Here is a 26,270-nt window from a genome sequence, read left to right as displayed (position 1 = left end):
AGAATCTAGTGTTCAAGAGGCTACTGTAGTCAGATAAAAATACTTTGAGAAGGCTTGCCTTGCTAGAGATGTATATTAATGTTGATTGATTTTCAATAGTAGAAACTTTTTGTAGACATCAAGAGTTGGTAATCTTAGTAAACAATATTAATATTAAGCATTTTAATATTAAATTTGTGCATAACCAGTCGTTCTTGCTATATTTGCTTTTCCTACAGATACTAAAATGCATGACATTGTGAAAAGGTTAGGTGTGATAGAGAAGATATTGGCCTACCTTAATGAGTGTGTACGTGTGGATGGCAAGGTAAAAGTATCGTTAGAGGTTCTTCTTCTGTGAGCATTGTACAGCATGACAGTAGTAGAGTCTGCCTTTTTCTGCACTTGCAACACAGATCTTTCTGCATTAATGCTGCACTGAATACAAGTGTTTACTGACAATTATAATTGCAATATGTATTTTGTTCTAATTTTGATAATGCTAAGATTCTGGTTTCCCTACCTATGACAAGAGATATCCAGAGAATTGAGTATGATGAGGTTCTGGAATGTACCAAAACTTTCCTGAAAGATTTTTCACTAGAGTACATAAAAAATTTTAATGACCATTAAAAAAGCAAAATGTTATGTATAATAGTCTCTAAACTTAAATTCTGAAGCAAATTACAATTAAAAATGAGATGCAATTGTATGATGTGCTATTGTAAGCGTGTCAGATTTAATTTGACATATAAATAATTTTCAGACCAATAGAAGATGACTTCACCAGGAAGGGGGTCTTGGTGTAGATGATAGAGCTTTGTGTTTTTGTAATATACTGGTAATCTGATACTTGATTTTTTTCTTGAATTCATTATTTGAAATCATTTCATGTAAGCTCATTTAAGCTAGAAGGTGCTCAATGCGACGTCAGTGGATAAAAGTTTTTTGTTTTCTTGCATAGTATTGTTGCTGCATTCCAGGAGTCCAAACCTTGAGTTTTTTAAAAAAACACAAGAATTTTTATGTAGTAATGATTTTTTTTTCCAAAAATGTTCTGGGCAAAAGAGCTGCTTGATACTTAGTGGAATTCTGGTTTTTTTCAGACAAATGAAAATTACATTCTTCTTTGGAAGTAGCAGTTTTTTCCCCCAGATTATCAGTATCTAAGATTATATAATCTCTATAGCACTAAAGAATGTCTTGTCCAATTTATGATCACTTGTATAGAAGTACTGCCATAAACTATTGTAATGCAGTTGAAGAAATTGAAATATTGGGTTCCTCAGATTTCTGAATGTTGGGTTGTTGGTTTTTTTTTTTAATATCAGTTTTATAGTATCTTCTTTAGAGAGAGAATGTGTTGTTTTGGTTTGGGTATTGAATAGATATTACTCAATAATAAAGAAGGACAAGCATGGGAAATGTATTACCCTGAGCAGTTTCTTCATAATCAAGTAAGGGTCAAGGTTGAACTTTTTGTGAAGGGCTAAAAATATTATTTTAAAGGAAGGGCTCAGGCAACAACTCTAGGGCTTGTGACATTAGGACACTATACTGAGGGAATCTAGTCCAGATCCTTGGTTCTACCCTTGAATGAGTTAAAAAAATTTCATCATAAAGGCAGTATCAAAGAAAAATCAACAAAAAAATCTTAGAAAAGTGTTCTTAGAAAAGTGGCCACTGAGAAAAGAAAATAAAAGAAATAGTAGAAATAAAAATCAGCATCTAAATAAGGCTTTATATATAACTGTGAAAAAGATTTTTTCCATACTAAATAAGTAGGAGCTTTCATTCATGTGGAATATATATAAAATGTGTTTGTTGATGCTGTTTACAAAACAAATTTTAAGGGCAGAAACTCATAGGCAAAGTAATGATACTGTGAAAGAAATACTCTCTTCTCATTTTTAGGAAACTGCTTTCCATTCTCATGATCTGACAAGCTGGGACTCAGAAAATTAGTGTGATATAATAAACTATTTATATTTTTTTAAATGAATAAACTTAGGTGGTTGTAAATACTTGGTGGTTTTTAAAATCCTTCATCTTACATATATCCTTCTTAAAATTCTGTAATTTGAAAGCAAATGTTGTAATTCTGTTATGAAGCCAGAGACCAATAAAATTACCATCAATTAATAATAGAATGAATCAACATGTAAATATTTTTTTTAAGACTATGCAGTTGTCATCTAGCTGAAATGTGCTTGTCAAAGAAGTTCTAGACTTCTGTTTTACAAATGATGAAATATATTACTTAATCTGTGTTAAGTGTACCATAATAAATTATACTGATAGTTGTGTTTATTTAATCTTTTTCTCTGTTCCCATAGCTTATGGAATCTGTAGTGGTACCGTGTCTGACACTCCTACGCAAAATTGTGTCTGCTGACCCAGAAGTTCGCCTGTCCCTGGCACAGCAACCTTCTCTACTGCTTTTGCTATTCAGAGGTGAGAATTGTGTTTCCACTGGAATACCCCGTCAAAAGATGGTTAGATGTTTAGCCAAATACCTTCTTAAGAACTTTGGATCACTTCATGATATCAGATTCTGATACTTAAAAGATAAATCACTGTGTGCTAGTTTTCCCATGTCATGGCATGTGTTGATGGTGTTGTCAGGAAATCATGGAAAGCAATTGCTTCTAACTAGTGTTCTATGTATTATTAGGTATCAGTTTTTTCCTAACATATTTTTAAATATCTTTTATTCAGTTTCCCTGATACTCCAAGGTGATCGTGCTGTTTTAACTGAAACTACAGTATTGCTTTGTCTTCTGTTGTTTGATGGAATAGCAAGAACAGAAACGTGGTATGAAAATCCACTTATTTAATAGCATATTGTCAAGACAAATTATAAGATTTTAGTATAAATAAATTTTTATATATCTCCAGACAAGTGCCCCAAACTTTTATATATCCAAAATTGCATATTTGTAGTCCAGATTGTTTTGATAATTGGGTTACATGCTCTGGAGGACTACATGGCACATTTTTGCACTAATACCTTAATATTAATTTTAAGTTTCTTTTTCAAAAATCCTTGATTGGTCTGTAATCCACCTTTTCCGTGAATGGAAACTACACAAGTCAAATAGCTAGCTGTAGGGCTTTTTAGCTTAATTAGAATTCTTCTATTTACTTCCCTTTTAATTGTAGCAGTTGTCTTTAAAGCAACAGACCTCAGCTTACAGCATTTTATTATTTAAAAGCTGCATGTGCGTGCAAAAATATGCTTTTAGAATTCACATACATTAAATATACTGAAAACAGTGTGTGGTTTTTCGCTAACAGAAAAAAGGAAACAAGTATGTGGAGTTTTTAATGTACAGTATATCTGCAGTGGGTATTCCATATGTGTGTGACTTAAGAAATATCTTAATATTGGATAATCATGAAGAAGCGTTGTTTATTAAAAAAAATTATTCACCAATGGGTTAGTAAAGATCTAGCTAAAGGAAGAAATAACAAGGAAATAACATGTGTAACATTAGGAGAAAATCAAATCTTAGAATAGATCATAATAACTATGACTTAACCTCTTGCAGGGCTGATGGTATAGCCAGTAATAATACTGAGGTACCTGCCTTCAGTTTACCTGTTGCTGTTGTTAGAAGGTATGTGTGGGTGTTAGTTGGTTGGTTTGTTCATTGGTTTTGATTGTTTTACAGTTTACTGCTGATTTCCATTTGCTGTCCTTCCTGAAGTATGGAAGTGGAAGAATGAAGGGAAATCTTTATCAAAGCATTTTTATGATGATGAAATCAGCATTTTTAAATAGGGAATTTTTTTCTCCATGTCTTTGTTCTCTGTAGAAGAGTTTCAAAAACTTTGTTTGCAAACTTAGAAGCTGCTTGTAATAGAGCGTTTAACTTAAAAATGAGTAAACAAAAAACTCTTGCCAACCATGTTAAAAAAATTTTATTGCTATTTGTGTATTTTTAGGTATCATCTCCCAGTCAGGATCACTGCTCATCATGTAGTTAGTCCTAATACTGTTGTGGTGCCACTGTCTTCTGAGTGCTTGGCTATGAAACCCGTGACAGATATGCTTAAGATGGCTTGGAATCTGTCATGGTACCATGGGATTGAAAACCTACTGCAGCTGATAAATTATGAGAAGGAAACAGAAACGTGAGCCATTTTATCTTTCATTTTAAGTCCTAATATATCTCAGTTTAAGTAGTGTTTTATGAAGTTTGAATAGGTTTTCAACTTCAAACAGCAGTTCAAGCTGTTACTTGTTTGTAATTTAAACTTAAAGGTTCACATCTGAAGAAGATGAAGATATGTTGTCACAGCTAATGTTTAACCTAAATTGCATTTTTTGCATGAAGTCTAGAGCTTAATCTAACTTTTATTGATGGTCAGGCTAATTCCAAACAGTTTTAAATGGACTCTGTGGCTGTATTTCTTTATAGTCACTGGAGTTTCTTAGAGAACAGACTCTTTCTTCCTTCTATGTAGACGCCAGCGATAAAGTTGCATGAATTTCTCTTGATTTTCTTGAAGGTTTAAATTTCAAATAAATAATGGTAATACTAAGAATTAGTATTTAGGTATTATTTTTCTAAAGAACTCAAAACAGCTTATGATTTATATGTGATGGTGTTGTTTTTGGTTTTGTTTTAGATTTTTGTTTGGTTTTTTTTGAAGGTTTAATGAAGAAAGAATTGGCTAACAAAAATAATGTTTTATGCCAATTTCTCTTTTATCTTCTCAATTAAGCAGGAAGGGGAAGAAGTCAACACTCTGAAACAGTATGTAAAAATACTGACTGTTAATAATTTTTCTCTATGCCTTTTCAGATTTTTAGACTCTCTAAAACTTTCCCCAGAAGACATTCTTATATTGAAAGTAACTCACACAAACTATGGACTGCAGGATTGCCTTAGTTTGATCATTCAGGCAGCATCCCACAGCGATGTTAGAACTGCTCTCACTAGGCTTAGCTTCTATGTCTTGAATGACAGACTTGCATTAAAATGCAGTTTTGGGCCTTGTGGAACCACTTTGAAAAGCTCTGTTTGGCAGAAAGCAATGAACAGGTAAGCTATTGAGTACAAGAATCTGTTAAAGATTGTTATACTAAAATGGTATCATTTCTACTTTTCATATTTTAACTTTAGGGAATTGATTGTCAATGCATCTCTGATTGTGATATATATGCATATATATATATATATATATATATATATATATATATATATATATACACATCTATCTATCTATCTATCTATCTATCTATCTATCTATCATATGGGTTTTTGCCCCTCTCTTTGGGCCCCCAGGGGCTTCCCTGATGGGGGAAAGCCTCCTTTCTTTAGCAGTTTTGTGCCAGGGTTGAGAGACGCACAGGACTTTTCAGTCTTCAGGTTGCTGTTTATTGTTATCAGATACTTGTCATGCTATCTGCACCAGACTTAATGTGCAAGAAAACACAGCAAAAATGGCCCCAAGATGTACAGTTTCAAGGTCTTTTAAAGCTGTATCATCCAATGAACTCTTAAAATGTACTTTATTTCTACCTTTCTACCAATAACTCATCCCTTGTCTGTCCACGTAACCTCTATACTGTGGCTTCCTGTGGCCAATCACCCTGTGCCACCATCACTGCAGAAAATGGAGTAGATGAAAAAGAAGAAGCAGCTCAAGATGACGCCCAAGATCCTCCATCTTACCTCCTATCTACCCCTATACTAAAATCCCCAAACTCTTAAATTTCTCACCCTGTGACAAACTACAGTACTCTCTATTATCTATTTCACACTCTTGTAGACTATAGTCTATCCTGAAGTCTTGGAAGCCCTCTCCGTGGGCAAAGGTCAAAGTCAGTGCTTCTCAGAGCAGATAGAGAAATATTCCCTGTACCCTGGGTTCCCGCAATCATATGCCTGTATATTTATATATTATATATCTATATCTGGGCTGACAGGAACCTTAGGCAGTTTAACAAGGGGAACTGCAGAGTCCTCCACCTGGGGAGGAGCAAGCCCATGCCTCTGGGGTGAACCAAGCTGGAAAGCCACTTTGCAGAAAAGGACCTGGGGGTCCTGGTGGGACACCAAGGTGAAAATGAACCAGAAGTTTGTCCTTGCAGTAAGAAAGGCAAATGTTGTACTGGGCTGCTTTGTTTTTTACAATTAAACACTCCACTTTAGGAGTGTTAGCAGCAAGCTGAGGCAGGTGATCCTTCTGTTCTATTCAGCACTAGTCTGGAGCTCTGGGTTCAGTTTTGGACTTGCCAGCATAAGAGGGAATCATATGGAGCACACATACTGCGCAGAATCCAATGAAGCACCACAAAGATGATGAAAGACTGGAATATCTTTCCTTTGAGTAAAGGATGAGGGAGCTGGGACTGATAAATATGGAGGAAAGAATACTCAGCATGAGGATCTTATCAGTGTGTGCAAGTACTAGAAAGAAGGTTGGGCCAGGTTCTTTCTAGTGGTGTTCAGTGAGAGAAGCAATGGCCACAAACTGAAACACAAGAGGATCCCTGTGAACATCAGGAAACACTTTTTTACTGTGAAGGTGACCAAACACAGACACAGGTTGCCCAGAGAGGTTGTAGCATCTCTATCCTTGGAGTTCCTCAAAAGCTTTCTGGTCACAGTCCTGAGCAACCAGCTGCATGTGTCCCTTCATAAGCAGGTCCCTTCATGACCAGGTGACCCCTGCAAGTCCCTTCCAATCTCAAAGATTATGATCTTGCAATTTACATTCACAAAACCATCAAATATTTACAATTCTATATTTAAATTAAGGGCTATTTGAAATGCATAGGTAAGCTTTGATATTATCATCAAATACTAGTATTTAATAGGTAATTAACTTTTTATTTCCTCTGTGTGACCCTGCTCAGATTTCTCTACAGTTTACTAAACAAAATTCTACTATTACTGCATGAAAATAGATTTTTAAATATGCATGACTATTTTGCATAATAATAACAACAATGTTAACATTATATTGCATATATTTATGTATCATAGATTAATACAATTACACATTTGCTATATGTGTAACATGCATATTTACTCTGCATAATTAAACTTTTGTAGGTGACTCCAGTCCTATTAGTCTGAAATTTTAAATGCTCTTTTAAAAAGTTACAAGTATGAAAACTTTTGTTTGTGTTGTAGGTTTCTACAAGTGCTTCCAGCTTCTGTGGAGGATGAAAAGCTTTTGGTAGATGTCCTAAGATTTTTTAACAAATTGCTTAGAGAGCAGAAATCAAATCTGGAATCAGATCATCTAAAGTGGATCTTGAAATCATTGCTTAAAAATGTAAGAATGGGGTTGTTGTATATACTTCCATGATTTGATTGACCATATAACTGTACTTGCACACATGTATGTGTACCTGCAGAACTGCATGAGGGTGTGCTTAGCTACATAGCATCCACTGTCTTACAAAGGATGTTCTGTGTTAAATGCAATCTGCATGAGCTTGCATTTTCCCATTTGCAAATACAATCTAAGCATTTGTGGAAAAATGCTCATAGACTTAATTTCAGTTACTTATAGAGTACTATAGGTACTTCAATTTATATCACTATCTGGGAAGCCTATAATTTTTTTGGCCCATTCAATACATTGATATAAAACCTTAAAGCCATTTGATATGAAGTCTTTCAAAGAGCTGAGAAGTCCAAAATGCAGCCTGAACTAAATTTGTTATGGTGTGTTTTCTGGTTGTTTGTGATCTATTTTTTATTGCTGGTTATTGCTGTATTACTTTGAGTTTTCTTTCATCCTTCATAATACACTGTCTTCTTAATGCCAGGATATTTGAAAGGCCTTAACAGTAGATTTTTTTATGGCATTTAGTAGATTTGAGATTCAAGTTAGTGGTAGGGTTATAGCAATTACAGGAATTTTTCACTAAACTTTTTGCAGTTACTTCTTAGTTAAGTAATAATGGAATTTCTGATTTATAATGTGTGTGATTTGCAAGTTTTCAACAGAAAAAATGGCTTTAAGGAAGGCATTAAAAGAGGATTTAAACAATGCATTATGTGACTATATTTTTTTATTCTTTTAGCAGCCAAAATCCCTTATGGGCCTTCTGGTGCGACAAGATTCCCAAGTGCAGGATGAAATGGATGAAACACAGGCTGCTGTCAGGCAACAACTGGATAAAGAACTCATTCGCCTTTTTAACCTGCTGTTAGTTTATTCCATGTCAGTGACTGACAGGTACAGTGCAAATGGACTGTATTCTGGATTGGACTCTGTCATTCTGACACCCATTACTGCTGAATTTTGGTCACAATTTGAATGTTACATCATGGCTCAGTTGCTCTGAATTGTGAATTGCTCTTGAAATGAAAATCAACTTTAGATATTCCTTTTGACAGTAAATAAGGAAATTAACCAGGAAATTTGAAAGACAGTGTGCTAGTGGTCACTTAACAAATGGATAATTAAATTGATTGCATGGATAAGATGGGCTATTTCTTTTTTGCTGCTGCAAATTTGCATGAGCAAATGATAACTTAATTGATTTTGTAACATGTATTTATAGGAAAGTAAAACATTGGAATATTGGAAATAGCGGTAAATGTTTATTTTCATTGAACTCCTTTTTGACCTGTTTGCAACAGCTACTTTTAGCATGAAGTTCCAACCTTTTTCTGTCAATTGAACAAACACAGAAATTAATTTACAGTATTTTTTCTTCAAATTTCTCATAAAACCTTTCCCACACTAAATCACTCCATCCAGATATATCCTAATAGCTAATAAAATTTCAGTTTAAGATAATATTTGATTATTTAGTGTCACAATATACCTTTGTGAAAATATTTTCAAAATGTTATCTTTTTCATTATTTCCACTTGGTTATTTTCTAAATGTTTTGACAGTGGGAAAACGGCATATTATAGAAATCCACGCTAGTTATGTATCTCACACTCCTTAATTCTAGATTTATTGTTTTATGCAGGAATTGTTTTTAAACTTGTCTCATGAATCAGAACAAACATGAGTGTAACAGGCCATACATTTAAGAGTTGGACTTGATAATCCTTGTTGGTCCCTTCAACTTAGAATATTCTAGACATTGTGTGATTGTGGAACGACTGAGTTTTGCAGCTCTTCTCACTGTGTCATCTGTTGTCCTCAATCACTTGCTCTTTATTTAGCATGCTTCTTAATAATTATAGCTCATTTGTCTTTTTTTAAGCAACCTCATTGTAATCAGATGCAATATTATGTTTTCAGAACGGGGGTAAAGCTGGAAATGTTCATATTACTCTTTGCATAATGTAATATTAAGTAATTGAGATGCTGAACCTTGCAGAGTAACAGTAAGAAGAATGAGACATAGGCCTTTTTCAAAATGATTCTTTGTAACAGCTTCATATTGATGGTTCATCTGTTTTGTTTTTTACAATTAAACCAGAGAGAGCTTGGAACTTGCTGGCTTGTTCAGAACAGAGCTGGCTCTGAAGCTGCTTCAGTGCTTAAGGCTAACAGATGCACCACATTTTTATGGGCTTCCATCACTGGAGAGAACATTACAAGGAATGGTTCATGTTACTGCACTTCCAGGCTGGAGTACCTATTCTGCTGCAGTTGAACCTGTCACAATTTGTAAGAAATATTTAACAGGTCTTCTTGAGGTGAGTAGCTTATGTTCTTACTTAGTTTTTGGTTTGAATGCTGGTAAAGAACTGTGTAATTAATGACAGTATGCTTTTTACAATGTACTTTTATTGAATGTCATCAGTAGCAATAGGTGTGGGAAAGATGCTTTTTCCTGCTAAGTAAGTAGGAGTTATATGGAGACTAGATTGAGTGATGTGTGTCTGTAGTTGTGAAGATGGGTTGTATTGCATGTGCTTTCAATCATTGGTTTAAGAGGTAATACAAGGGGACTGTAGTTCTAAGCAAGTTAAAAAAATATATGTCGTGTTTTTAATAACTGAAACTCCATAAGAAAAAATCCAAGTTAACTTCCCCCAGGCAAAATTCACATATGAAAGGTGATCTGGGAGAAGATTAGCTTGTAGGTTAACACAGAGAAAGCAGAAAAGAGGTAATTAAAGATGCTGCAGTTTTTGGAAAGACAAAATTTCATTCTTATTTTCAGTGTTCTTCTATGTTTGCCAAGTCTGTGGGTGTGGTAGACAGCTAGCTTTTCCTCCTGAAGTTATATCTTTTGAAAAGTCCAATTTTCTTAAAAGGAAATGCATAGTGCTGACTTTGTTTGTTTAATACATATTCAGTAATATACTTTTAGAAGTTTTTAATTTCAAATACCAGTGCATATGATGAAAAAAGATAAAGTGTTTTAGGGGCCTTAACTTGCCTAGATTTCTTGAGTAGGAAGAAATAAACATTTTAGACTTGTTTGACTAGATGAGCTCTGTCACTTGGAAGTCTAGACTAAAAATGGTGCAAAGGTTCTCAAGCAAAAGAAAGATTATTATTGGAAAAAATAATAATACATATTATGGCATAAAATTAATTTGTGATGAATAAGCTTTTGTTCAGAAGAATTAGGCAGCTTTATTTGGCCTAAATATGAAAGTAAATGTGGGTTTCTATTAGAGAAGGATGGAGAAAATGGGTAAAAAAAAAAAAATTGTAGGCTGGGACACTGAAAAAAAGAATAACAGCAAAAATACCGAGGCTTAAATCACCGTGTTTTGTGGAGAAAAGTCTAGAAGTGTATCTTATAAGATTATTATTTTTTAAAAAGTATTTTGGGGGATATCTTGTTGGAAACTGCATGCCTTTTAATATGCATGGTTACTTATTTGGTCAGACAGTTTATTCTATGTTAGGCTCCACTGACTTTTATTTCTGTTTATTAGTATTTGATATAGAAAGCTGATAAATTTCTTCAAATCACAATGTAATATATAAAGAACACTTTCTCTTGAACATTGAATTTTGAAAAGAAATTTTGTTTTTAATTCCAGACATAGCAGAAGAAACCCTGGTTAAAATAAATTACCTTTGAGGTCCATGAAAAGAAACACTGAGGTTTCTATTCAACTTAGAGCTTACTCTTAAGCTTGGCTGTATTCTTCATTTGAATAAAAACCACCATATGACCAAATTACTCAGAAATAAAGAAATTATTACAATTCAGCTAGAAATCTATCATCTTTCCATGAGTTTAAATTATGATTCAGTGTTTAAGAAAGTTTGTGTGCTGTTTACAGTAAAGCTGTTATGAACTTGTACCCCCACTCTTAGGTCATCTCATCATTTTATGTTGAGTGGGGGGGAAATGCCATGTCCTTCATGGGAAAAGGTGTGACAAAAAGCACAGTCCTTTGCTTGCTTCACTTATCTCACGAAATGATGGCTCAAGCCAAGGATACGGTGAGTGCATTCCTGTTGTCCTTATCTCATCACTGGTGGAGGGCTATGCAGAGAGATTTTAACTGCTGAAGTTCTATGATAACTTTCTGTCATGGTTTTGAAATGATACTCTCCAACTGAGTAGTCCTGCTAAAACCACACCACTGCTTACTCTTCCTTCCCCTCCAACTTTAAGCACAAAAGGCAGAAAAACCCCCACATTGATCTCATTTGGTCTGGAATCTTAGATAAATGTACAGGACGGAGTATAGTATATAAAAAAGCTGAAGAATCACTTTTAGCCATACTGAAATTGTTTTGTAAATAAGTTTGTGGATTTTGAAAGGCCTTCTTTCAGAATAAGTATAATTTCCTTTTTATAAAAAAAATGAAGCATTGGGATTTTCTATAGGGTAAATAAATTTAAGAATTTATAACATCATTATTTCCTCAGCCTCACAGACAACAGGCTTTCTAAACCTATGCTTAAACATTCACGTACATAGGGCTTTCACAGTTGTGTATATATATAGGAAAGAATATGTACATGCATGGAAAAAGGATTGCCAGATAAAAGGAGCTATCATTACATTCTAGCAAAATTCATATTGTGCTTTGTGTTCATGTACATGTTTGAGGGCTAGATTTGTCAGCTTAGGAAGATAGCCTTCATCCTGTGTCGCTCTAGAGCCCCACACGGTGCAAAGCCCCAGGGCTCAACTAGAAGTCTTCTAACTTCTTTAGTTAAACTTCTTTATTGAAGCAACATGTTGCTTTTATAGTTTTACAAGATGCTTATATTTACTTAATGAACACATACACTGCCCGTTGGTCATAAAGAAGAAGCAAAACTTTCAATAGGTAAAAGGAGCCATGTCACTGTGTAAGCCAACCAAAGTCCAGATTTCTTTGCTTACACTTTTTTCTCTCTCTTGCTTCTTGAGAGAGATATGAGGCTATCCTTATCTTCAGGAAGCTTTTGCTGGCTCACAAGAACAGCACAGAAATTTTTTCCTACAATTCTGAAGCAGTTGAAGCAAATTCAACAATTAATTATTATTTCAAAGATTTAAAATCCAGTCTTACTAATATCTGTGATAGCTGCAAATGAAAACCTTTCTTTATGATCTAGCATGCATGTAACTAGAAATTGCAGTGTACCTGCTTCTCCAAATTCCAGGTGTCTCTTTCTTCAGTTCTCTACTCCTTTTTCAAAATACAAGGTACTGGAAGAGTTTATTCAAACTGGGAGGGGACAGAGCTTTAAGTACACTGCAGGGAGACAGCAGCCTCCAAAGACTTAGGTCATAAAGGCATAGATGAAGGTGTGGACTCGATTTTTTTAGTATCATTGTTATAGAGTAATATACATAGTAGCATAATGATAAGTTTTATTTTCTTATGTTTCTAAGTCATACTCTGTGATTGACAGTGTTTTTGTTTAGTCTGTACTAATAATTTTTAGTCTCAAAGAAATTTTAAAACCAGTACAATCATGTGGTTTAGTATTAAATCCTTATGGGAAGAGAAATACAAAATTATCCTTCCTCTACGCAGTTATGCAAAACTGTTTTAGTAGTTGTTGGTAGCTCATACTATTAGTACACTGGCATGGATTGAAAGATTTATAAAATAATTTCTTAATTTGTTTTCTTTTTGCTAATCAGGACTGGATATCTCTTTGGTCTTTGCCGTATGATAGTGGTGAAGAACAAGTTCTGTCTCATCTAGGTCTGGCATGGCTGGTTCCTTTATGGGTAGATAGAGATCCTGAGGTTTGTTACTGTGATACTAACTTGATATCTTATTTTGACTCTAAAGTATTTGAAAATTTTTGATTCATTAATGTATTTAATAGTAGAACTGCTGTTCCAAATTCTTTAGAATGTTATTAACTATATCCTAAATAGCAGTAATAATACAGTAGGAAAGTGTTTCCACATAAACATCATCTAAGAAATCCTTCCTTATGTCTTCTGTCTTCTATGCTTTCATTAGTCACTCACTATCATGATTCATAGGCAGTTTTCCTTGTCATTGCTGTAACTTAGCTGCAAAGAAGAAACATTTACATTAACTAAAAATTCAGAGCAAATGTGTTTAATGGCAAGCTGTCAAATTATATGAGTTTGCTAAATGGACCTGTTTTCAAGTGGTAAAATATGAAGAATATTAAAGACTATCTTTCTTAGTTTTGAATACTTAAAAATAATTTTGTTTATTCACTTTGTGAATAAACACAAAGTGAATTTAGTTGTGATTGTGAGTGGAGAGCAAGAGAAGTATAGGGAAAGAGGTTGTTACTTTTGAAATTATTACCTTAAGCTCCAGATTCAGTTGATAATACTTAATAATAATTAAACAAAATATTGCTAATTACTGTAAGAAATACCACTTTCTGTTGTGCTTATATGTACTAGGTCAGATTTACAGCACTTGGAATAGGATCAGCTCTTACATCTATTGAAATAGGATGCATTGCTTTAGCAGAAAGCTGCCAGAATATTTCAGGAGGCCTGTGGGGAACAGTGATAAACATCCTTCTGGATCAATCTGAATGTAGCATGGTACGCAGAGAGGTATGTTTCTTTTGTCCTTCTGCTGTTGTAGATTGACAAGTTATTTTTGATTATGGAGAAAAAAGATTTTGTATTTTTTATCGTATATATCATCTGATGCTGCGCAACATCTGCTACTTTGCAAGTTAAACACTACCTGATTAATATAAATGTTTAGCTCTTTATTTAGGAATTGCATAAGAAGGAACAAATACAGATTACTTATTTCAAAACAGAAATGATATAAACAATATAAGTGAACTTATAAAAACTCCTAAGGCTTACTCAGTAAGATAAATAGGTTGCTAATGTGTAACTAATCAGCATGATTTTAATCGCTGCTTTGTAACATTTATGAATGCTTTGGTACAAACTCATCACCTGCAGTAGATATGTATTCATTGCAGATATGAAATAATCTAATTTGTCTAGGCACTAAGATTTACTGGTGAGAACTGAAGGTCTGTACTATGGTAGAACAACACATAGAATTGTATGTTGATGAATTTAAGCTCTGTACATTTTATTTGCAATTTTTTTACAGCTGTAGTTCTAAGGTTTTCCTTCTGTTGTAATCAATAAGAAATAAAAGCTCTGACACTTGATGACTTTTTTTTTCCCAGCTCTATTGCTTAACTAATTTTATTTTCCAAAGTAATATTTGAAATTATATCTCAAAATGCCTTTAATAATCTATTCTTCATTATTTTATTTAACTTCAAATATTGTCTCTTACAATATTCTCTTAAGATTCACATCATTGACAAAAGCTTGACAAAATATAAAGGAAAGGAATTTCACTCCATGCACAGACATGTGAAGTGTGTGTAATATAAATTAGGAAAACAAACACGCTGTGTATTTATAAAAAGGAAAATATTTGAAACACGTCTCTGTCCAATGTGTTCACCACATTTTCCCAATTATTTTTTAATAATTAAAAACCCCAAAACATAAGGACAGTAGGGTGACTGGTCATAAACAGTAGGTTTATCTAGGTTTTTCTGTTCAGGAATTTTTTTCCCCTAGTACTTCCTGTACTTTTAATGCTTGTTCTGTAGGATTGACTGTACTGGAACAGTGATGAAAGTATTTTATAAATAAATTTGTTTCCTTGTGATTTCCGTCCCATCTTTTCCTTGTCTTTTTTTTATACTAGCCTGCTCTTGTGCCATGCTCTAATGGCATCTCTTGTAAGTGAAGTTTCAGGGCTTTGAAGCAACATCCGTCTAATTATTTTTTCCCAACATGAACATGAGAATTCAATGTATTTCAGCATATATCTGAAGCAACTGAACAATATGTAGATTGTACTCTTCAGTCTGATGTGTTTTTTGAAGTGTGATGGCTAGATGGCAATATTGATACTTTAATTTCTTTCAGGCTGCTTTTATTCTACAAAATCTACTTGTGATTCCAATCCCAACAGAAGACACTAAAGATTGTATTTGGCAAGTGAGTAACTACTATTACATTTGGTAACAAAAGTCATAGTGTTACAGAGAAATGTCATTTGATATGAAAAGTTGTGTCAGAATACCTATAAAATATGAACTCAAAAAATTGCACGTCTAAGGTCACGTTTTGGAAAGAGAAATGAATAAATAAACTCTCAAACTTTCAGCAAACTTAATAAAACAACTAAATTTAGATTACATATATGTTGCATTTCATGAATGTAGTATCTTTGGGTTCCTAGGAAACTTGCTTACTTATATGGAATATCATTAATGTTTTAGGATAGAAATTGATAATTTATTTTCCGCACACTTAGAATGCAGGTAAAACATGATTTGAGGGGCATGAGGAAGAGGAAATTCTGTTAATGTGATGCTTATAAAATGTTTTGAAATAAAGATGAAGCAGTTTGCCACTTAGGTCAATTTAAATGCTTCTAGAAGACAACCACTTGCTCAAAGCAAGGTAAACTAGACCAGGTTGTTTAGAGCTGTTTCCAGTTGGATTTTGAGTTTCTTCAAGACTGGAGACTCCACAGTTGCTCTGGGCAACTTGTTCTAATGTTTGACTACCCTCAGATAGAAAGTTTTATTCTTAGGTTTAAATAGAATTTCCTGTATTTTAGTTTTTGTTTAATGCCTTTTCTTCTGTAACTGGATACCAGTGAGAGGAGTCTGTCTCTCTTTACCTGCTCTTATCAGATATTTATCAAACTGATAAGATGCCCTGGAGACTTTTCCAGTTCTGCTCTTGAGTCAGTCATCTTATTTTAGTCTCAAAAAGTCTGGTTCATTGTACATCAGGATATTTGGATCTTAGCTTCCAATTTTAAACATTTTTGTGACTTTGATATCTGTTTTTAATGTCTGTCTTGCTCCTTTCAGTGTGTCAGATTACCTATATGGGAACAGTGTATATTAGTTTTTGAAGAAATTTGCAGATGCAGCAATATTATATTTTATCTGTTCCTTTCTGCAGAAGATCAAGTTAGTGTTGAAAGGCATTCCAGCTGTTTTACAGGATAAGTTGCTATGAATCTATGATTCAGCTGCACCCAAAATCAATTATGCTGTTTTTTGAAGAGTTGAATTGTACAGAATGTCTCATCTTTTCTTTATATGTAATCATAATGGAAGATGTGGAAGCAATTTTACAAATCTAGCCCTTGTTTCAGTCTTACTACTTCTAATTTATCAATATAAATAGTAATTGTTTTAATTCATAATAGTAGGGAGTTACAAAAGGCCAGCCATTTTAACTTGTCAATTTAGACTCTATTAAAAGTTTCTTTTTAGTCTTATTTTTAAAAAGTCAATTACTATGGTGAGGTGACAAAAATTGAATCCAGTTGCACAATTCTGGATGAATTCCAGTGCAATTAAAAGAAGCTTTGAGTCAACATGATTCTTACTAAGAACTACATTTAATGGAAATTGCTCATCACTTCATAAGTGTTCATGCTGAAAGATATTATCAAACAACACTTCATAGTTGCTGGTAAATTAAAACTGTTCAAAATAAAAACAACAATTAAAACTGTAGCATACCACTATTATAAAATTTTATATTTCAGAGTAACTTTTTTCCCTTGCACTGAATAAGGTGATTTCTGTTTCCTTTAGTGCCAGGAAGAAAAGGAGGGCTATTAAGTGGATCTTGGTGAATAGTAGGAATACTGTGCTAGAGCCAAATTAGAACATTACCATTTTATTCATCAGTCAAATAGGACTGGAAAAGGAAATATAAATAGAGTTTGTAGGCCAGTATCTTCATGACAATGTCTCCAGTGTTACTTTTGTGTAGCTGATCTGCTTTATAATATTTCACTTTGCTATGTCACTTAAAAAAATTCCTACACTGCTCTTTAATCATGAGTAAAGTCAACTTGTGTAAAGTACCCTAAGAGTGAAGCAGACTCTGTTGTATAAAGATTGCTGAAGTCAGAGCACTCTGTCAATGTAATCTATGAGTAACTTTTTCAAGGCCCCCCATTGTACAATGAAGTATCTGGCATAGCTTTTGGAACTGCCAAAGACAATCCTGGGTAATAAAATTTGGACTAAGTTTATCAGTATTTCCTAAGTTTGCACTTGCCATAGTCAATATGGCTGAAGTCAATTGGTGACAGTGTATGAGTAGAGTTTTATAATTAATCATAAATAATGTAATTGAAGTCCTACATTCTGCTCAAACTGTTCATTGTACCTCATTCTCCTGTAGTTGGTTTAAAAGGTGAAAATAGTTTCTGTATTACAAAAACCAAAAAAGAATGAGAGTAACAAACTAAAATTTTGGTGATAACTTATCTTGTGATAGAAAGTAGTATTACTGCTTCTACTATATTTGGTTTTGGGTTTATTTTGTTTTATTGGGAAATAAACTTGTTTTCAGTGTCAATGAAGGGATTGGGTGAGAGTCTCTTAAGGATAAATAGTATTTTCAAATTACTTATTTTCAATTGATCCAGCTCTGCTCTCTCCTGACTGCCAAAGAAGGTTTCTAATTAACGCTGAAAGTTTTTCTTTCCATAATTTTCACTAGTTTATTTTTGAACTACTGCAGGATGCCCTCTAATACTGCCTTTCTGAATGATACTGGTTTGAATATTTCTGAGTTCTTCTCCCTTCTTTGCACTTCTAATTTTTATGGTCAGTCTAAACCGGATTATGTGTCACTTAATCAAACTCTTTGGTTGTGTTAGCATGGAAAACACTGAAGAAACTTTTAACAAAGGTAGTTAACTTAAACTGTTTATTTGAAATTTGACTAGAGTCCATTATCTTAAGGTATAAATCCACTGCTCTAGGGACTTTTCCCTGATGTCAGAATTAAAAAGAAATAATTGAAAACCATACTTCAAAGAGAATTTTTTGGTTATGTCTTGTTTTCTAAAGAAATCTTTTCTCATAGAAGACTGACATAGCTAGATCTAGTACAATGACCCTATACTTTAGGGCAGGAGGACTTTTTCAGGATATTTAGTCTTATCTAAGTGTTTTTGCCTAAGGAAAACTTTTTCATTGCTTAATATCTGTAAGTAGAAATAAATGAGACATTAAAATTTTAAAGACTATTGATACATTTACTGTCTTGAACCACTCATTTACAGCTTTTCATGAGTTTTTACTTAACTGTTAGCACAGATTTCTGGAGATAAATAGCTGTTTGATTTTGCTAAGTCATTAAAGCTTTTGTAAAATACTACAATTTAGCTCAATGTTAAAATCTGAATTTCATTTTTGGGATTTATTAATTACACCCTGTAAACCATTGTACACACATACACATAGCATTAGCCTTCGGCTGGGTTTTTCTGACCATTTATTCTATGTAAAACATTTCCTTAAAGTAATGATGTCTGTGAATTTCATGTCTTCAGGGTCCTTGTGTACATGATGAAGAATCTGGCCTCTCTCAGACAGGGATACCTGCTCTTAAAGCCCTTTTGTATCACTGCCAGTTCTATGAACATGTGAATCAGATGGTGAAACGCTGTTACCTAGGATGTTACATGTTCGATTTGAATTCTTACAAGGAAGACAAGCTCAGCATAGAAAAAGGTGGTACGACTGGTAAGTGATGTTGATGTAATCTTCTGGTATTTGAAACCTACTTAAATAAAGTGTAGTTTTGAGTAACTTACCTCCAATAATTCTTGGAAATATATAAACCCTGCACTTAAATATGTTGTAAAGTCAAAAGATTGCCGTGAGGATTTAAGTAGATAAGTCTTGAGTTTAACATGGCTCAGAAAAAGTTCCGAGCTGTTATGTACATCTTCAGAAAGTTGAAAATTGAAAAGATGTAATTGGTTCTGCAGTAAATTTTCTTGCAAAATATTGGGGGTAAAATAACTGTTAACAATTTCCACTTTATGACATCCAGTCAACTTTCATTCAAGGAAAATTTGGGTGAAAGAAATACATGAACTTCATTTAAGATTCCTGTTTCTTGATGTGTTCAACTTCAAGGTTAAGTAGGAATGGACTTTAATAATCTGAATCAAGTTGCATTCTGAGACATCAGATATAATAAATTCTTAGACTGATGGAATGTAATACTCAGGTGGGATTTGTTTATTTTTAACCTGTATTCCCTTGGAATATCTCATCTAACTTACATTTACTAATAATTTGTTGAGACGTATTTCTAAGGCTCACTGTGATGCATTGTGGAGACACACTTCCTTGTCCTAATAATACTGATGATTGTAACTTTGGAAAGCTAGGGGACTTTTCAGAGATCAATTATTAAAAGCTTTCATGGGGAAGAAAATTAATGAGTTTTTTTCTTTTCTTTCCTTTTTTGTGGGTGTAAGTTTCCATATTTCCATCTTTTAAGGCTGCTGATTTAAATAGTTCTTTTTAAGTCTGTCTTGGATAAAGAACTTCAGACAGAGTTGTTTAGAGAATCCCTTCCACTGAGCCACAAGGTTCAGGAAGGACCCACTTGCTCTGTAAATACCTCCTCAGAGAGGAGCCTGGCCTGTGGCTGGATTCAGTTCTAGACCCTGACATTTTCAGGGGTTTAAATCTAAGGCGTTGTAGATGTGTTTGAATCTTTGTCTTACTTCATCTTTTGTGATTAAGGATGGCAAACCAGATACATTTATATAAAAATTAATGACTTACTATGATAAATGACCAGACAAAAATATCATAATCAGAATTATTTACTACATAGTATAGAAGCTAAAACAGCTAGTGTAGTTTAGTGTACTATATCAAAGGAATTATATTAAAGCAACTATATTAAAGCTGGCAAAAAAGATGCAATTATTAAATAGAGGTTGATGTTACTCCCCCATACCAATGACCCTGGCAAATCTTTCGCTCAGCCTGGAGTGACTGGAAGCAGCATCCCCACCCCAGGGAGGAATCTCCACACACACTCCAAGGAGTATTTTAGAAAAACCTGCTATTTGTAAGTGGGACTGGACTTCCAGAGTTTAAAGTGATTGACTGTCAGTCATATGTCTCAGGCCAGCTGGATCTTAGGATTTTTAGATAAGAAGTGGTAGACATGATAAAGTATCCTTCAACTCTCTATTAGGGTGTTTAACTTTTGGAGTTGATGAGTCAGGCTGGTTTAGTATAATTCGAAAGCAGCATGACACTCCTCTCAGTTCACCACTTACAGCTTTGCAAAATAAAGCATTGTTTGAGTTGTTTTGCACATTCCAGGCCAAGTATCCTGCTGCATTCTGCATTTGATAAACCTGTTTCAGAGGCATGAACAGAATAGGAATGTTACTTCCTCAGCTAAGTTATGACTTTATGACAGACCCAGGGAAAGGAGCAATCTTAGTTAACTAACTGAGAGAAATACCTCACCAGTACACAAAATTCCAGACATAAAAATCCTCAGTTTCTTCAGTGTCTGCTTTTTTTATCTATAAGTGTAATTTTTCAATCTAACACATTTTACTGCTCCCATGGTCCTCTAATATGTGCCTTTTGGTAGATCTGTTAGCTCCTGTAATATCGTATCTACTAAGAGTAACTCAAAACGTAGAATGGTGCAACTTTTCAGTGAGCAATTGAGATACATTTTATTCAGTCTTTGCAAAACAAAGCCAGAAAATACAGTATTTTAGGAATAGGAAACAAGTTTTTTCTTTAGAAAAGGGAGAACTGGACCTAAACCTTGTTGGATTTTTCCCTATGTAGTTTTCTCACATTTTTCAGGAATGTATAAAACTCATCAGCAATGTAATGTTAAAAATAAGATAGTTCAGTTTAGTAATTACTGAGGATACATATAGGACATCTAGTTTTGTGAGGTTTGCACTGACAAACTGTGTGGTCTATTCTTTTTTATTTTCTTTTCTAAATATATGATAGCTTCAAAAGTATTACTGGCAGATTTGTGCTATAACATTTTTGGCACTTTTTATTCTGAAACAGATTTACAAAGTAATTCTGTCTTTGTATTTATGAATATGGGTCCTCTTGAAACTATTTGTCTGAAAATGGGAATTTGAAATTTTTTTGAAGACAAGGACATCAGTTTATTATGTGGTTTTTGAGATCCTAGTATAGTACTTCAATACTTTAGTACTCTTGTGTTTTAACTAAAATGATATCTGAACTATTTGAAATGACTGAAGGCTATGCAACTGCTGTTTGAATGTAGTTTATTCTACTTTATGTTGCACTGAAAATTTTTTATTTATGTTTATTCAGATAATTTGATGTGTAAGATTTCATAGATACAATGTGTGAAAACTTGTGTTCAGAGATGTTCAGAAGGATAGCTGTGGCTAGCTATTTTTTCACTGAAACAGTCCTTGAAAAAGCTTGTTACAGTAATTTTGATTCTTATTTTTTTGCCCTACAGATTTTGATGATTCTCTCAATCTTTGGAAGCCTCCACCTAGTCAGAGAAAATCTTCACATTCTCACTCAACATCTCAGACTATGGTAACTTGCAGAGTAATTATTTATCTGAAATATACAGTTCTTTGTGACCTGCTTTCAAGAAAGTTAGCACTCCTAAAATTGTTTAAAAAAAACCCCAGCAAAACACAAAACGTGAAATCAATCAGAAATTAGCTTTGAAATTAAGTTGAAATTTACTCCAATGTAGCTTTAACATGCTGGAAAAACCCTTTTGTGATTCTTAACCTGAGCAAAAATAAATAAGGTAGCTTGCCTTGACTAGCTAAATGCATAAGGCAGTACTGAATTCTATAGCTTCCCGCAGCAAGACATATTCTCTAGAGATTACTCTGTAATTGGCTTTATTGACAAAATGCAATTGTCTCCATTTCTGGTTGTCACTTCTATTGCTTTTATCCAAATTGTCTGTTCAGAGTGAACCTGTGTTTACACAACACAGCCACAGAACTGGATCAATCAAAGCCACATAAATACATTGGGTATTTTGTGCCATAATAAAATCTGGATTCTGAAATGCTTTTGTAGAATTTAAAAGTGACACAAGTGCTTGTAGAGTCCGAAAGAGACATGGAAAACAGAAGGCAGGTAACTGCTTGAAAAATTTGTTTGTGACTATGGTAATGAAAAGCTGTACACATGTGCCATCTTTCAAGATGGCAAATGCAGAGGAGAAATTGAAAGACATTCTTTCAGATCCAGAGTAGATTTGCAGTATCAGTTCAGGCTGTGGAGGAAGCTTTTATAACATTCATTAGTTACCTGATAAAAATAATGCATTTTTCAAAGACTGCAGTATAGATCTGAGAAAACTCTGACATCTTGCACTGAAATTTATTTTTTAGTTTCATATTCAAAAATTTTTCATTTATGAATTTCCTTCTAATCTATTACTGAAGCTACAGTATCATTGTTTAGAAGTTTCTTTTCTCTTAAGCAGATGCATGTGTGGATGTGACAAAGGCTGATAAATTACAAGATCCTATATTGTTTTCTTGACAAAAATTTCTATGCTCAATTTTGCTGGAACATGGTAAAAATAAAACCAGAAAAAACTTTCTCTCAAAAGTATTGCACAACTATAATTTCCATGTTATTTTCATTCTTTGTTATAAATTTATTGCTGTCTAATACTGATAATGTTATCTGACATGTTTTTAATAATTAAGGAAAAAGTGCACTTTAGTTGTAAACTGATTTTTCATTTTCAGAAACTTTATTAATTAATCTAATTTTCATTAATGAAGAACAGCAAACCCCCAGCACTTAGGGTTATTTTATACACAAATATTCAAATTTGAAGGCCAAAACTAAAATAAATTAAAGTGCATGTAAATCAGGAAGTACATGCAATCATGATTGCTCCTCTAAAAAACATTTACATAATAATCTCTTATTTTTTAAAAGCAGTTGTTCCCGGGTCACTTTTTACTGAATAAATTGAATGCCACTTACTTACAGGAATGAAAGTTGATCAAATTTCATCTTGTTTTTTTCATATTACTTGAAGACAAAAATAAACTGCAGCAATTCTTATCAAAACTTAGTGTCTAATCTACTTAAAATTGTGCTTGAGTTTTTATGAAGAATTGGACAAGTTCATAACATTAATTTTTTTCAGCTTCAGTAGTTAGCAAAAAAGAAAGGAAAAAATAATGTGGAATCTACTAGATCAAATTAATATATCATATTTATATATGTAAAGTGGCATCATAGTTTAACACAAAGAGTTAGCTCTACTATTCCATTCAGTAGACGCGCAACTAATTGTTAACAGTGGAAAGTACAGTGTAATACTAAGCTACACTAATTTATATCAGTCTTCCACATATTGTAGACTTCATACTTGCTAAGATTAGGCTCTTATAGCTAACCATGTGAGTTTTATAGAAGTTTGTGGTTTGTTTTCGTTCTTTCCCTAACATGTATGGAGATGTCACATTAAGACTTCATTTGTCATTTCTGGAAGTTAGTTTAATTTCCGTTTACCCTTCATGGACGTTTTGAGCAGCTGTAAACTTTTTTTTTATTAACTAAGTTTCTTTCCTTTAAAAAAATGCCAGTGCTGGCATGTCATAATGAAAATTTCCAAACCGTAGAGGTCTGATGTTCCAATGCCACTATTAATTAGGAGAAAAAACGTGGATGAGCATAACTTTGATGGAGACTGATTGCAAACTGTATTTCAGAGGGCAGTTATCTGAAGTGTGTATCTAGTTAAGTTAGGAAATACTTGAAAATTCAAACTTGTCCTGAAATCTCAAGCATTTGTAATTTATTCCTACATAACTTCAAATTTTTGGGTCACAGTTTGGCCCAATTTCTGTTTTGATTTATGAATAAAGAAATATATTTATAAAGTCATTACAAAAAGTTTGTAGAAGTTTATTGCTAAATGTTGGATGTTGATGGTGCCAGGAAAATACTGTTATTCCAAGCCCACCAGATGGCGTGCTTTACCCATCACAGATGGAAAGGAATCTTCAGGTCTCACTGAAGGGACAAATGTGTTTTAGATGCTTGGCACAGATTTGATGAAAACACCCACAAATACTTGAGAACAAGAAATCAAACTAAGTAGAATAGTTTCTGTTGAAAACTCTTCTCTCATATTTTAATAACATTTTAAAAAATTATCTAGATATGTTCATATTGATTCATTTTCCTAGCATTCTATTAGTTTTCTCTGCTTCCAGATTTCATGTAACCAGTACTTTATTTGAGGAGTCTGCTATCATGAGCTGATTTCACGTAGAGCCATATGACTGTAACTGAAAGTTGCAACTCAATTACTTTTCAGCTTTATCTTTTTTCCTCCATCCCCAGTTATTTTCCCCAAATTTGCAGAAAGAAAATTGAGAAAATTAAAAAGAGTGTCAGAAATTTTGCAGAGACCATAAGTAAAATTTGTTCTTTTTATAGAGTAAAGAATACTTGTGTGGGGATTAAATCAATGATTAAGTGTAATAGAAAAAGACAGCAGAACTGGATTGTCTATACTGTGTTAATTCCTATGCACTGTATTTTTAAGATCTTTAATATCCCAGTGGATTACACATTTTTGTCAAATTTATCCTTATTATTCTGTGAACTGGAATATGGATACTGCAAAAAGGCCAGTTCTGAGATAATTAATAATCTTGGTCTTTTATAGAATAAATAGTTTAAGTGTTAACTCAGGTTATCATTAGAGAAGAAAAATCCTTACTCTTGTTTTAAGCAACATGTTTGGTTTGAGTTTCATAGATATTATAAGAGATCACCGATCTGCATGGAGATACTGACTTGCTTTATACTGCATAAATATGCTAGGGCTGTTCTGTGTCCAGGAAATCTTAGCAAAATTAGCAGTTATTTAAAAACTTGAGCTAAAAATGATGTGGGCTAAAGATCTACAGACATCTCCCAGACAGCCTTAAGTCATGGCCATTCTTTCCTATGAAATCTTGCTATTTTCTATAAAAATGTGTGCCTTATTTTCTGGAACTGTGGTTACCAGAGTGCTCTACAGTTAAGTGATTTAAACCTTTGAAAAGAGAACTGAATAGAATTAATCACTGCAAGCCTATTAAAGCAATGCTAGAGGGATTTTTGTACTAGAGGTTAAGAAAAGACCTTTTATTCCTATCTAGTAGATAAATGGCAAAGCCCACACATTTCTCCTGTGTTTCCACTCTGACAATTTTTGTATTCTTTTGAATTAGTTCTAATCTGGAGTTGTCATCTCCCTCTCCACACATAGAACCTTTTCCCCTATTACACCCCCTTCCAAAGTTTCACTGTTAAGCAACACAATGCTTCATTGCTCTCAGAAAAAAAAAAAGGTGGCAGTAGTAAATATCCTTTACTAAATACTGAGTGCCAGACTTCCCTTTCATCCTTATCAAAGGTGATTTATAGCAGTGGCAATACCTTTTTTTTTTCCCTAGAAGACAGAATGGTATGGAAACAACTTCGTGTTACTGTATGTTTTCTGTTATGACAGCAGAAAATTTTGGGGTTTAACCTATTTGCCACTGTGATGCAGTTATCAATAAATGTTCCATCAGTGCAAGATTATATTTTTCTAACCAGATAAAGCTTTGCCGATTTTTTAAAAAAATTTGATGCAACAGAACTATTTATTTTCTTGCCTAAAGTGTTGAAAGAGTTATAGAAGATAGAGAGCAGTTGTATGAGGTAGCTGATACTTTTTACTAATACATGAAAGGTTGTATAATTTATAATAATATCTGTAAGATGACTCTCAATATAGTTAAAATCCTCTTAGGGTTTTACTTGTTTCAGAAGAACCATATGGACTGTTAAAAATTACATTTTGGGTTTGTTCTATTTAAATAAAAGTGTTATGACTTTTCTCACCTATTAGAATGTTTGGAATTGATGTATAGTGCTGAATAAATGCAGAATTTACCATGTGTCATGATAGGTTAGCTTAATGGATAATAATGGATTTTAATAATTATTTAAATTAGCAAGCATAGAACTTCAAGTAACTTTTTAAAATTGGTAAATATGCTTTTTAGTTGTGCAATCAAAATAGAATTTG

The 26,270-nt window shown here is 33.4% G+C and overlaps 1 protein-coding gene across 1 annotated transcript in view; it reads left to right on the top strand.

Moving 5' to 3' along the window:
• The window catches only part of RTTN (rotatin), a 78,765-nt gene that overhangs the window by 26,954 nt on the left and 25,541 nt on the right, over positions 1-26,270 (top strand). Inside the window, exons 20-34 of the mRNA XM_031503992.2 lie at positions 219-307; positions 2,316-2,433; positions 2,698-2,794; positions 3,531-3,599; positions 3,928-4,116; positions 4,791-5,030; positions 7,131-7,275; positions 8,033-8,187; positions 9,395-9,614; positions 11,200-11,328; positions 12,975-13,082; positions 13,728-13,886; positions 15,249-15,320; positions 18,703-18,895; positions 21,663-21,745. Of these exons, the coding sequence (XP_031359852.2) occupies positions 219-307; positions 2,316-2,433; positions 2,698-2,794; positions 3,531-3,599; positions 3,928-4,116; positions 4,791-5,030; positions 7,131-7,275; positions 8,033-8,187; positions 9,395-9,614; positions 11,200-11,328; positions 12,975-13,082; positions 13,728-13,886; positions 15,249-15,320; positions 18,703-18,895; positions 21,663-21,745 (2,066 nt within the window). The remainder of the gene's footprint in view (positions 1-218; positions 308-2,315; positions 2,434-2,697; positions 2,795-3,530; positions 3,600-3,927; positions 4,117-4,790; positions 5,031-7,130; positions 7,276-8,032; positions 8,188-9,394; positions 9,615-11,199; positions 11,329-12,974; positions 13,083-13,727; positions 13,887-15,248; positions 15,321-18,702; positions 18,896-21,662; positions 21,746-26,270) is intronic.

Source organism: Lonchura striata, chromosome 1, assembly GCF_046129695.1.
Source record: "Lonchura striata isolate bLonStr1 chromosome 1, bLonStr1.mat, whole genome shotgun sequence".
Taxonomy (NCBI): Eukaryota; Metazoa; Chordata; class Aves; order Passeriformes; family Estrildidae; genus Lonchura; species Lonchura striata.
The sequence above is the reverse complement of the archived record's forward strand: the minus strand, read 5'-3'. Positions and strand labels throughout refer to the sequence as shown.